Genomic DNA, 12696 nt, shown 5'->3' with positions numbered 1-12696 from the left:
GACAATTCGCGGTAGGAATAAAAGAAAATTTTGCCAAATGGAGGAGTGTATGCTCTTTATAATAGCGCTGTCATTTTTTTCTCATTTCAATTGCTTTTCGCGAGGTTGAATGTAATTTCTTCCAGACGAAAGGAATGGGCCTGGGGAGAAGTTAAATAGCTGCCCCTCCCCCTCCCCCTGCTGGTGGTCACCCCAGCGGATTCCCCGTGGTCCGTATTGTGGGCTCATGAAGAGCATTTTCAAAATGGCGACTATGCGACAAAATTTTGAGTTATAGAGGACAGTTTTGTCGATGTTTTTCCTTCTTGACGCGATCAAAACGTGTCCCCAAACGTGGGGAAAACCTCCTTTATTTGTATTCCGGATAAAGAAGAATATGGAATGAGTAGAAACGTGCGAAAACGTGGGCAACAGGTGAGCGTTTCTCATTGAACAATGATTTTTTTAGACTGGTTAAAGCTTATGTCTTCGACGTTTATCATGATTATCAACTTAGCTTACTGGAATTAAAGCCTGGCTAAGCGTAAAAAGATAGATGGTGAGAACAAGGCGATAGTATTAAATGGCAGTCATTTCGTCGAGGCATACAACTGTTATTTATGTTCGTTATCTGAATTTTAAGCTACTGTTTTCCAAATTAATAAGACTCGCATCCTTTCATTATTTATACATGAGGAAATGTTCCTCAAAATATTGACCAAGTGGCCATTTTAGACCGCAAAGAAAAATTACGTCAGGAAGATTTTATGTGATACCTTTGAAATTGGAAGAAACATTTCAGCTCAGTGTGATCTCTTTTTTTAAGTTAGACTAGAGACTACTTGCAGTCAACCTGGTAGCTAATCTAGACTTCAATTAAACAGTGCTACTCACGTTTTGGAATGCCTTTTTGGGTATGTTTAATAAATGAGTTCATTTCTTAACTTAAAATTTGTTCTTCCCATGATGTTTTATTGTATTGGTAAACATAGATTTACGTTTCCTTTGCATTTTGTGGTTTACAGGTCAGGGACTAATAGAATGCCTAATGTTTTGACAGGACATTCTGGATTACTGTTCAGTGAGTTAAACTATGGAGTTCAGGTAATTGTTGATCTCTTAGTTTTACACATAGTTATGTGACAGTCAATTCTGGCAATTCCCTTCCTTTTCTCTACACACAATCATTGCCTGAGGCATTTAAGATCTGCTTTTTGACCAGACATTTGTCTACTTTACAAAAAATCTGTTTGTTTTTAAGGCCTGTATTTTCAGTTGTTGGATGACCTACAGAAGCATTTTAAAGTAGCAATGTAAAACATCGCAAGGCCTTAAACTTAAGCAAGCCAGAAAACCCTAATCCCAATATAAAGCTAACTGCAAGCAACATGATGTACCCTTTGGCAACCAAAGTGCTTTTAAGGTGGCTCGATCGGATTTTTGAGTGACGATACCTTTCAACTTTGAGCAACTTGTATGTCACCGTAAACAATCCAACTGAAAATCGATCAGCACAGCTGTACTAAAAGAAGATGAAAGTTTCGATTGAGATAAGTTTCGTCGACATCGGAGTAACCATAGCAACATAATGACGTCACAACCCATTTTACACGAGACCGATTTTCTTCTAATAGAGGGATAATTTTGAAAAAAGGCTTCTAGATCTTGGATTTGACATAGTTTTCTCAAGGTCTGCAAAATTTGAAGAATTGTTATGAGAGCGTTTTCGAGAAAATTTTGGATGAAGTTTTCAGGTGCTAAAATACAACAAAAACAAAGCAGTCTTAAAACATTATTGAGAAAACGTTCACAAGGCCCGATCAAGTAACATTTTGGCCTAAAATGAATCTTGTACTATCTAATTACCTTGGGAGAAAATCTCAGAGAAATCGTTTCATTTGATTTCTTGAAACATCGGCTTGAATATCAACTGGTATGAAGTTTTATTGCGCTCTTTTATCGAAAATGGGCCTTTGCTTACTAAAATGATCGCAAAATAAAAAGCGCTCGATAGATTTTTTTTAAACTCGGCAGTCAAAAAGAGGAATATATATGTAATGAAATGTCCGATTTTCAAAATAATTGAAACATTCTAAGGCAGTTAATTTAAAGCCTTAACTCAGGTAAACATTGCGCTGTTTTTCACCCTACATCGGATTACTGCCTCATTATAAGTCTCTATTGTGTCGTGTCCCGTGCATTTGTAAATTTTATCACATCTTGAATATGTATAACAACTGCTTGTTTTCCGAAAACTGCACAGAAACAAGCTAATTTAACAAGCCAAAATACACTGACAACGAGGAATAGGCTAGTAAAGCATTTGTATTATCTTCAGTCTCCTAACAGTTTCAAGGCCAAGGCAGAATTGTCACAGAAATCTCCAGTAATAAATAATTAATAATTCATGATCTACTGGAATTTACAAATGCACGCGGCTTGAGACAATGGAGACAGATAATGAGGCAGCGATCCGATGTAGGGTGAAAAACAGCGCAATGTTTACCTGAGTTAAGGCTTTAAATTAACTGCCTTAGAATGTTTCAATTATTTTGAAAATCGGACATTTCGTCACATATATATTCTTCTTTTTGACTGCCAAGTTTAAAAAAATTCTATCGAGCACTTTTTATTTTGCGATCATTTTAGTAAGCGAAGGCCCGTTTTCGATAAAAGAGCGCAATAAAACTTCATACCAGTTGATATTCAAGCCGATGTTTCAAGAAATCAAATGAAACGATTTCTCTGAGATTTTCTCCCAAGGTAATTGGATAGTACAAGATTCACTTAAGGCCAAAATGTTACTTGATCGGGCCTTGTGAACGTTTTCTCAATAATGTTTTAAGACTGCTTTGTTTTTGTTGTATTTTAGCACCTGAAAACTTCATCCAAAATTTTCTCGAAAACGCTCTCATAACAATTCTTCAAATTTTGCAGACCTTGAGAAAACTATGTCAAATCCAAGATCTAGAAGTCTTTTTTCAAAATTATCCCTCTATGAGAAGAAAATCGGTCTCGTGTAAAATGGGTGGTGACGTCATTATGTTGCTATGGTTACTCCGATTTCGACGAAACTTATCTCAATCGAAACTTTCATCTTCCTTTAGTACAGCTGTACTGATCGATTTTCAGTTGGATTGTTTACGGTGACATACAAGTTGCTCAAAGTTGAAAGGTATTGTCACTCAAAAACCCGATCGAGCCACCTTAAGGCTAGCCAGAGTACTATATAGGCTAACCGGAATCTTATGTAGGCTAACTGGAATGGCTTTCTGGCTCGTATGTTTCATGACACATAAGTGCCATACAAGCCAAAATACCTAACTCCAATAAATAGCATAACCTGAAGCCACCTCAGCTAACTATACTCAGGCTAACTGGAGTACTGCTTAGGCTAACCAGGGAGCTTTTTAGGCCAACCAATGTGCTATTTGTATATAGTGGAATGGCTCTCATGACTTGTTGGCTCGCACTTTGTCAAGACCCAAGTTTTTTTTAACTCATATTAAAATTAGCCAAGCAGTAGCTGTAAATTCGATTTAAATAAACTTCAGCTTAGTTTTTGTTGGCAACTTGCTCTACAAGAATACCAAACATAGATTTCAGTGATGTAATGCTTTGAAATTAACAGATTACAAAATTCAGTTTTAGGGTCCAAAACATTTTTAAAGATTATTAAAATAATATGACATTTTTCTGCAATAATTAATGAAAGGAAGGGTGCAAAGAAAATTGATTTCTTCCTTGCCTGACCTAGGTAGACTGGGCAAGGTGAAACCATTATAAGCTTACCCGAAGCCACATGTTTCTTTTGAAACAACTACAACAAAAAATAAAAATCCATAAATGTCATTTGGCTATCTACAGTAGCAAGTGGAAAAAAATATTGGATCCACTGGCCCAACATAAAAGCAGCCAGTTTTCACACACTGAAAAGGGCCATTTAATTTTAATACACAGTCTGCATGCTGAAAAATAGCAATTTCAGCAAAATAATAGTTTTTTGTTTGTTTTGTTTCTATTTACAGGTTACTTGGAAGTCTTTGCAAGGGCATTCCTGTTAGTCAAAATGAACTCAAAAATACACACTGTGTCAATGTAATAAAATTATCACATGATTGATTCCCACATGTTGCCAGTTTAAACCTGAATATACTTAAGTGACACTGATGGCTTTTTATATAATATGAACATCCCAGAACCCAATAAGATGGGAGGCGCGGTGGCCTAATGGTTAGTGCACCGGACTCCGGATCGAGTGGTCCGAGTTCGAGCCCCGGCCGGGGTCACTTGTGTTATGTTCTTGGGCAAGACACTTAACTCTCATAGTGCCTCTCTCCACCCAGGTATATCAATGGGTACCGGTGACATAATGCTGGGGGGGGGACCCTGCAGTGGACTAGCATCCCATTCAGGGGGGAGTAGAAATATTCCTAGCCGCTTAATGCTGCAGAAACCGTGATAAGCTCCGGCAGTGTGGGCTGCTTGGCTCGTGGCTTCTCCTAGAACCCAATAAGGCTTCATGTAAATACTGACACTTAATTACATGTAAATTTTAAAACCATTCTGAGGTTCATGACAAAACATTTTTGTTTCAATAAAAACATGTAAAAATAATGAAATAACAGAGAATTTACATAATTTTTATCGCAGACCACAAATTTTACTCCAGGTTAAGTTAATGTGTCAAGTTTTTTTGCAGCTCTGGCTTGGTTCCACAGGGTGTGGTTCCAAAAAATATCCATACCTCCCCCAAGGATGGTTCTTTAGTTTGGACCCTCCCACCCCCTGGGATTTCTAGTTTCGCTTCATACTTTCTTTAAAAAGTTTGTACTATTGAGACCCTCATCCCCCCTCAGCTGCAGCTGCAGATTGATCTGATTGATACACACCAATCTATTTTCACATTTACCTGTTTTCTATAGAATATATAATTATATATTGTTTTTACCGGTTTCACTTGTAATAATAATAATAATAATAATAATAATAATAACATTTTATTAGGAAGCCTTCATTCACTATACAGTGGTTTTCAGAAGGGTCCTAACTAAGATTAAAAAATACTTAATAAGACTATATACAATAAAACGAAAAATACCTAAGAATTAAAAACTATTATTAAAAACTAACTTGAAAGAATTAACTAAAAAAACCTACTTAGAACGCTACGCTTAAAATTTACTTGTCTTTGGATATTCCTTATGAAGTAAAAGACAAACTGCTGTTGTTTAAAACACTTTCAGCAACATACATTTTAGAGTATGTAATACAAGTTACTTCTAAAAACTACTTTGACATGTTCCTGTCACCATACGATGAAATGAAAAGTTAAAACGCTTAAACGCGAAATGCTTTCTTAAAAAGGAAAGTCTTCAATTGACTTTTAAAAGTCTCCACTGATGACGCTTTACGAATGTCAACAGGAAGCTCATTCCACAGGGAGGGGCCTGCCTTGGCAAAGGCTCTATCCCCAAAAGTTTTCAGCATTGTCTTAGGGACAACTAGCATATCATGGCCATCGGAACGCAGGTTGTAGCGACCAACAGGCTTTTATGACTCCACTGACAGTTTTAGGTGTTAAGAAACTGAAAACATGCCCACACTCGTTTTGTAACTGCATCTAAATTGATTAATATGCAGCACTGAGTCACTGTCTATATTGTACATCTCAGCTACATGTACTATGTACGAATGACTGTTTTCAAATGAAATGATCTACCACGCAATGCTGCTTTTAAAAAAGTTATATAAAGTGCAATTCTGAAAACGTCTAAGGTGAATAAAGCGTTGTTGTCTTGGTAACCACAAGCAGAAAATTGTGTTATATACACAAACTTTCATCCCCTGATGACCGGAGTGTCCACAATAAAGAGGTTAAGTTTATATGAATTTGCTCTCTGGGGCCGAGATTTAGCTGTCTGTTGTCCGAATTATAGAGGTCGTTTTTAAAGAAAATATGAGAGAATTTTGTCGGGACATTGGTAGTAGGCAAAATAACCAAACTGTTTATATGGAAAAAAGTTGGCTCGCTCCCCAGGGTCACCCTACCTTCAAAGCGAGTGACCCTCCACCCAGGGTCACCCTGCCCCCCGAGCCAACTTTGCAATTTCTCAGGGCCTGTTTATATGGAGAAGAGTTGTCCCTGGTAGGAGGGTTACCCTCCATACCGAGCCACCCCGGGCGAGAGAGCTTTTCATACGTTTCTTTATAAATAGCTGCCAACTGTTTATATGAAAAATTGCAAAGTTGACTCGGGGGGCAGGGTGACCCTGAGTGGAGGGTCACTCGCTTTGAAGGTAGGGTGACCCTGGGGAGCGAGCCAACTTTTTTCCATATAAACAGTTTGGTTAATTTTGAATCACGTAAGCATAACAATAAAAAGAACCCTGACAGTAAAGACGGTAAAATCAAAGTGCTATTTAAACAGTACTAACGTAAAATATGTTTACGTACAGAAGTTTCAGGGATGAAAACAAAAAAAAGCAGTTAATTAAAATATGATCTACTCGCAAAAGTCACAATTGTGTGGTTGTTTAAAAGTCTTTTGACGGCTCTTTTACATGTAACCGGTAGGTTACGCAGAACATCTTTGGCGTGAAGCTGGATTCATATCATTGGGACCTTTTTAACTGCAACCTGCTGACATGGCGTAAATCGGAAACATTACAAAGTAATGCTGTTGGCTTGATTACCAAAACTCGTAAATAAAGTTTAAACTTTTATTTGTTTTGAACGTTTTTCTAGTTACGAAGTAACACTTTTGATGAATACGCGTGTGATAAGACGCCGGCCAGGAGTCCGTAGACTGTACAGTGGTTTCTTTAGAGAGACAACATTCACCTTTCTACACTTGCTTCAAAACAAAATAAAAGCAGAAGAACTGGTTCACATTCGGTTGAGCACTTGTGTGGCAATAAAGTCAACAAAAAACTTTTTCTTTTAACAAATTTCTAATTTTACTAGATCTAACAGACTGTCGATACAGGTTAATAGAGCCGGTATACAAGGTTTTAAAATAACTATTTTTAGAATTATACTAATTCAATAAGACGTTAAAAATGTCAACGTTTTTGCGTTTGTATGCCAAATTCATCACTTATGTATTCGGGCATTGTGAACTGATGTTTTCGCGCAAGTTCACCTCCCCCCTCCCCCAAGGTCTCAAATATGTACAGACGTAAAAATGTATAAAAGAAATCGCATAAAAGTTATATACAAAAAAATGCAGAATAAATTGTGATATGTGTTACAGTACAACCCCGGTAACTCGAACTCTGATAACTCAAACAACCCCGCTAACTCGAAGAAACTTCCATTTCCCTTGGACCCACTTTTCAGTCATATTTACTCGGTTAACTCGCAAACCTCGCTAACTCGAACTGTTTTTCGTTTCCCTTCAGAGTTCGAGTTATCGGGGTTCAACTGTATATTGTTTTTCAACTTGTTTACTTTTATCGTCTTAATTTTGCTTCAACTGTAGCTACATTATAAAATTTGCAAAATAACGTTTTTCTTTTCTTTTTCATTTAAGTCAAGCTTACTACCTACTGGGAGGAAACGTAAAAGTCTCTTCATAATATTTAATAATAATAATAATATTTTATTAGGAAGCCTTCATTCACTATACAGTGGTTTTCAGAAGGGTCCTAACTAAGATTAAAAAATACTTAATAAGACTATATACAATAAAACGAAAAATACCTAAGAATTAAAAACTATTATTAAAAACTAACTTGAAAGAATTAACTAAAAAAACCTACTTAGAACGCTACGCTTAAAATTTACTTGTCTTTGGATATTCCTTATGAAGTAAAAGACAAACTGCTGTTGTTTAAAACACTTTCAGCAACATACATTTTAGAGTATGTAATACAAGTTACTTCTAAAAACTACTTTGACATGTTCCTGTCACCATACGATGAAATGACACTTGCACGTCTGCTTAAAAATAAATTGTCCAGGAAATGTTTGGTTGGCGCGATTGACGAGGAACTTACACATGCTCTTTGCTTGTACTTCACTGTTCTGTTGACAGCAGATGTCCTCATTTTCACGGCCAGTCCTGCTAATCTTCTACTGTTCTGGTCCATTCTTGACAGATCACTGCATCTACGTATACTGTGATCCACTATTGTAATGCTTACTGATTCAATTCGTTTCTTCAGTGTCGAATTCTAATCCTATGGGTCGTCGTAATATTCATTGGTGTGCCTAAAAGTACATTCTAGTTTATCTGCTAATGCTGCACGTGCGTTGGTGTACCTGAGAAAAAAATAGATAGCGACTACATGAGCGATTGTGTTTTTCAACTAAGGAACGTTTGGAGTGATAGTTTTGATAAAAACCATAAGCTACTTTTTATAATCGGCAAAATGTACACACCCCCATTAAACGGGCCTTATAGCAACCCTCACCTACAGCTGTCAGTCAATCAGCAAGGGGAGACACCTGACAGACTACCTGCGCTAACACCACAATGATCTGCTAAGAATGATCGGTTAAAGAAATTACAAGTAGTTTTGTTTCTCTATGACAAAGTTTTGGTTTCAAGATGTAATTCCTTTTTGATAATCATAGCTGAACACCTTTTACAGTCGAACCTCTCTAATACGGACACCGAAGGGACAGAGCAAAGTGTCCGTTTTAGAGAGGTGTCCGTATAATAGAGGTCAACATGATGACGTCAATTTTATGACTCCACTGACAGTTTTAGGTGTTAAGTAACTAAAAACAGGCCCACACTCGTTTTGTAACTGCATCAAAATTGATTATATGCAGCACTGAGACACTGTCTATCGGTAAAGTACTATATTGTACATCTCAGTTGCATGTACTGTGCCCAAACGAATCACTGTTTTTAAATGAAATGATCTACAACGCAATGCTGCATTTGAAAAAACATATAAAGTGCAATTCTGAAAACGTCTAAGGTGAATAAAGCATTGTTGTTTTAGTAACCACAAGCAGAAAAATTGTATTACAAACACAAACTTTCATCCCCTGGCGACTCGAGTGTTCGTAATAAAGAGGTTAAGTTTATGTGCGCCGAGATTTAGTGTTCGTTGTCCGTATTAGGGAGGGTCCGTATTATAGAGGTCGTTTTCAAAGAAAATATGAGAGAATTTTGTTGGGTCATCGGAAATTGTCCGTAGTAGCGAGGTTCCGTAAGGGCAGGTTCGACTTTACCTGATACAAGCATCCTGAGTTCTTTAATAATAATAGAAACGTAGTCAATGAGATTGAAAGAAGAATAAATTCAAAAATTAGCTCATACCATGAACCATGTTCCACATCTTGTCTACGAGAGTTTTACACTGTTTCTCCCAGCTGTACATCTTTCCATAAGCTTCGCGTAGCATTTTTATCTCTCGCAACCGTTCTCCATGTCTTGCACGGACAGCCTTGATGGCCTTTGCCCAGTCCTTGGGCTCCTTTGAAACAACTATACAAAACTTGTCAAATTGTAGGTTCTGTAATGCTCTAGCAAAGCCTGAATTTTCACTCACAAGAATTGGCAGACCAGCAGATAAGGCTTCAAGAGCAATCAGACCAAAACCTTCAGTCTTTGATGGCATAATTGCAAGATCAACTTCACGAAACAAGTATTTCATCTTTTCTCTGCTGTCTACAAATGTTCGAACTGTCAGCTGCTCTTTAGCAATACCACCTTTGAGTAATTCTCCTGCTACCTCGTCTTCTTTTCCATCAGGGGCACCAACAAATAAAAGGCGATAAGGTCGTCCTTTCAGTTCCTGGTCAGCAAAGGCTTTAGCAGCAATGTCATAGCCTTTTAGTTTGAAGTCCTCAGCATCACCCCGACCACACAACAACACTTTGAACTCGGAGCTCTCATTAGGATCGTGTTGTAAATCTGTGAATTCCCTGAAGAGCCCTGGGGTGAGGGTAAAAATACCTTGATCTTTCTTTGATCTTAAGCAGGAAGAGTAAGCCTCCGCCAGTTTGGGTCCAATTGGCACAACTAGATCAGCCTTCCTGCAGAGATCAACTTCAGTCTCATGCTTTTTTCCACCCTTAGGAATAGCATCGGAATCACTTTTGAACATAGCAAGCTGTTCCGGAGCAGTATGCACAACTTGAACCCATTTACAATCTTTTAAAACTTGCCCTTGACGGCCAAGCTTCATACCATGACCAATAACAACATTCATGCTGAGGCCTTCCGGCGGGAAGCTCAACCAATCAAGGCGGCCGTAACCTGTGCGTTTCTTTGCCTCGACGACAGTAATGCCATAACTCTGAGCTGCCGTCTTGTGCGCATCACAGCAAGCACCTTCAGGGACAAAGAAAGTGACTTCCACATTAGGTTGCTCTGCCAAGTGAATAGCCAGCTCTCTGTTTAATGTTGACAAACCACCAGCAGACGAGGACCATTCGTCACCAAAAATTGTAACTTTCAATGTTGCCGTAGTACAAAGAGGATCTCGTTGCTCAGAAACCACCTGTGGTGTTGCTTCTTCGCCAACGTCAGGACGAAACTACAACAGAATTTGAGTTTCATGATCACAAGGTGTCTTTATAACAATGTCACAAAATAGATGTTCCTGCGTGGCATCTAACTGACATAAATGGCCAAGTGCTTTGGCATACATGTACTGTAAAATAGTCAGAAGTTTCGAAAATAACCCCTTTATCAGTGTTTTTAAGAGGTCTCAAAGAAAAAATAAATCAATCGCGCGTAACACTATTTTAAACAATTATTATTTCGTGATCTAATTAAAAAAATCCAGTTTTACAGCAACATACTCTGAGTAAAAAAGCAACTGCTTTATTCAATTCAGTAGGAGACACTAAACTCTAAGATTCAATCTGAACAATCCCACACTGATAACGTGGTACTACAGAGCTCCGTGTTCCATGTATGATGGTATAAGTACAGAAAACGAGCAACAACATGTATCTATTTAAAGCTGTCATCTGAAAAAGCTACCATTTAATTTTACGGTTGCAATATAAGGACTATCTCTAGCGGGAATGAACAACTCGGTGAAAGTTGTTGTTATATGTTTGCATATGTTATATTTTTGTTTAACTGACAAAACAAACGTTATTGGTAAAAACTATACAAATTTATACAATTTATTTTTTTCCTAAATACTAAAACAATGGCACTCATGCTTATGAAAGTTAAAAGGATCCTTACTTTGGTTTTGTGGACCAGCAACCACTGCTTCAAACCACAAATTTCCATTGGTTCGTTGTCAAAGCTCATTCGGCAGACCATCTGTCCGTCGGATGATAATGGGAGAAGATGCAGGCAGTCATCATGAGCGCACAAAACTGATCTATGGTTGGCACATTGGTCAGTGCGCTTCAAGCAGTGAGCGCAAGCCACACACAGTTCATACTTGAGGTTACGTAGCCAGGATAACTCACGTTTCATTTCTTGTAAGGTTTCTTCAAGAAAGGTACGGACGTCACTTGCGACTGTCGCCGAAGCTGTGGTTGGCGGGTCTGAAGCAGAAATGCGTCTCAATATGACCTTAATGAACCTCTTTCTGCAAATAAGGATCAGATCAAAAATGACTTGCTTTCCAATGAAAAGCCTCGCTCCATTTTGGTACAAGTTAGGAGCCTCTTTGGGACTGCGCTCAGAACACCATCTTATACATCGTGACAGAAGCTGAGCAAAGAGCCCGTGAGGTACAAAGCCATCAGGGAAGTGCAGATACATTGGACAAGGATCACAGTCAGCGGGTTTTATGTCATACAGGACTGAGGGAGATGATCTAAGCTGGGCTGGTACAAAATATCTTTCCTCCTGTTCGTCATCCGCTGGAAGGAAGGAAAATTTGGCAATTAAACCATATAGTTCCATCATGTTCAAGATGTCCTCCTTTGAAAGGCCTTTCTGAATGCGATCTGCAAAAACATGATCGACAAGATCCATCCTTAGAATGCCACTTTGCTGAAGCTCTTGCCAGCAATCTGAGTACCGGGGATTCTGATTAAAAATATCAAAAAACAATGGGATTAGTTTGACTGTATTGTTCGAGACAATTTATTGCTAGTTTGACTTATGAACGAATCAGGACTCAAAACAAAAAAGGATAAAACGTGATAGGTTTTGATTTTCTTTCTGATTGACTGATCCCCCTCCCACCGTTTTTGTTGCAAGACTTTTTGTTTTTGAACCAACAGGCTAGTTGTACGGTGACATGATCTGGCTGTATAATAACCAGAATTCTTAAGTTTTTCTTTCGTTTTAATGTAATCCTCGCGTCCTGTTTGGTACGAACTGTCCAAATTTTTTTCCACTGATTTGTTCAATTAAAATCTCCTCTCCTTTCATATTCAGTCCCACTTGCAGAAACAAACAGGTTAACACCTTACACATCTAACTAGCAAGTCGTCACTGGTCTTTCATTGACCTAAAAGCAGAATTTACTTAATGGAATATCGCTATTTACCACTTCGTTAAAGGGTCGCACTGTAATCAGTTGTTTGAACAGATCTATCAGCCATTGAGCCTCCAAAACTACAGTACGGCCAAACTTCACAATGACACCGAGGTCATGATAAAAATTCAACATGGTTGACAATTCTTCCTCGTCATCTATACGGCAAACTCGTTTGGTGACTGTTAGAAGCTGGTCGAGGTCCATGTGACGGATTTTCGTTGCCACCAGTTCTTCAATAACTTTTTCGAAGCTGTACCACCTAAGAAAGACAACAGGTCATAAAAAGCTGGTTTGC

At 38.2% G+C, this 12696-nt stretch overlaps 2 protein-coding genes and 1 long non-coding RNA gene across 3 annotated transcripts in view; 1 reads left to right on the top strand and 2 right to left on the bottom strand.

The window, feature by feature from the left end:
- LOC144665646 (uncharacterized) overlaps positions 1 to 12696 on the bottom strand; it is a 123121-nt gene that overhangs the window by 27649 nt on the left and 82776 nt on the right.
- LOC144665846 (uncharacterized) lies at positions 156 to 4481 on the top strand. The gene is made up of 3 exons (XR_013573078.1): positions 156 to 414; positions 1005 to 1083; positions 4008 to 4481. It is a non-coding gene; the product is annotated as an uncharacterized LOC144665846 (long non-coding RNA).
- LOC144666597 (uncharacterized) overlaps positions 6456 to 12696 on the bottom strand; it is a 56829-nt gene continuing 50588 nt past the window's right edge. Inside the window, exons 21-24 of the mRNA XM_078528001.1 lie at positions 12411 to 12660; positions 11144 to 11944; positions 9257 to 10478; positions 6456 to 8244 (exon numbers count right to left, since the gene is read on the bottom strand). Coding sequence (XP_078384127.1) covers positions 8219 to 8244; positions 9257 to 10478; positions 11144 to 11944; positions 12411 to 12660 — 2299 coding nt within the window. The 3' untranslated portion in view covers positions 6456 to 8218. The remainder of the gene's footprint in view (positions 8245 to 9256; positions 10479 to 11143; positions 11945 to 12410; positions 12661 to 12696) is intronic.

The sequence above is a fragment of the Oculina patagonica genome, chromosome 9, assembly GCF_052425735.1.
Source record: "Oculina patagonica isolate OP01 chromosome 9, crgOcupat, whole genome shotgun sequence".
Taxonomy (NCBI): Eukaryota; Metazoa; Cnidaria; class Anthozoa; order Scleractinia; family Oculinidae; genus Oculina; species Oculina patagonica.
Note: the sequence above shows the minus strand (reverse complement) of the source record. Positions and strands in the feature narration are given on the sequence as shown.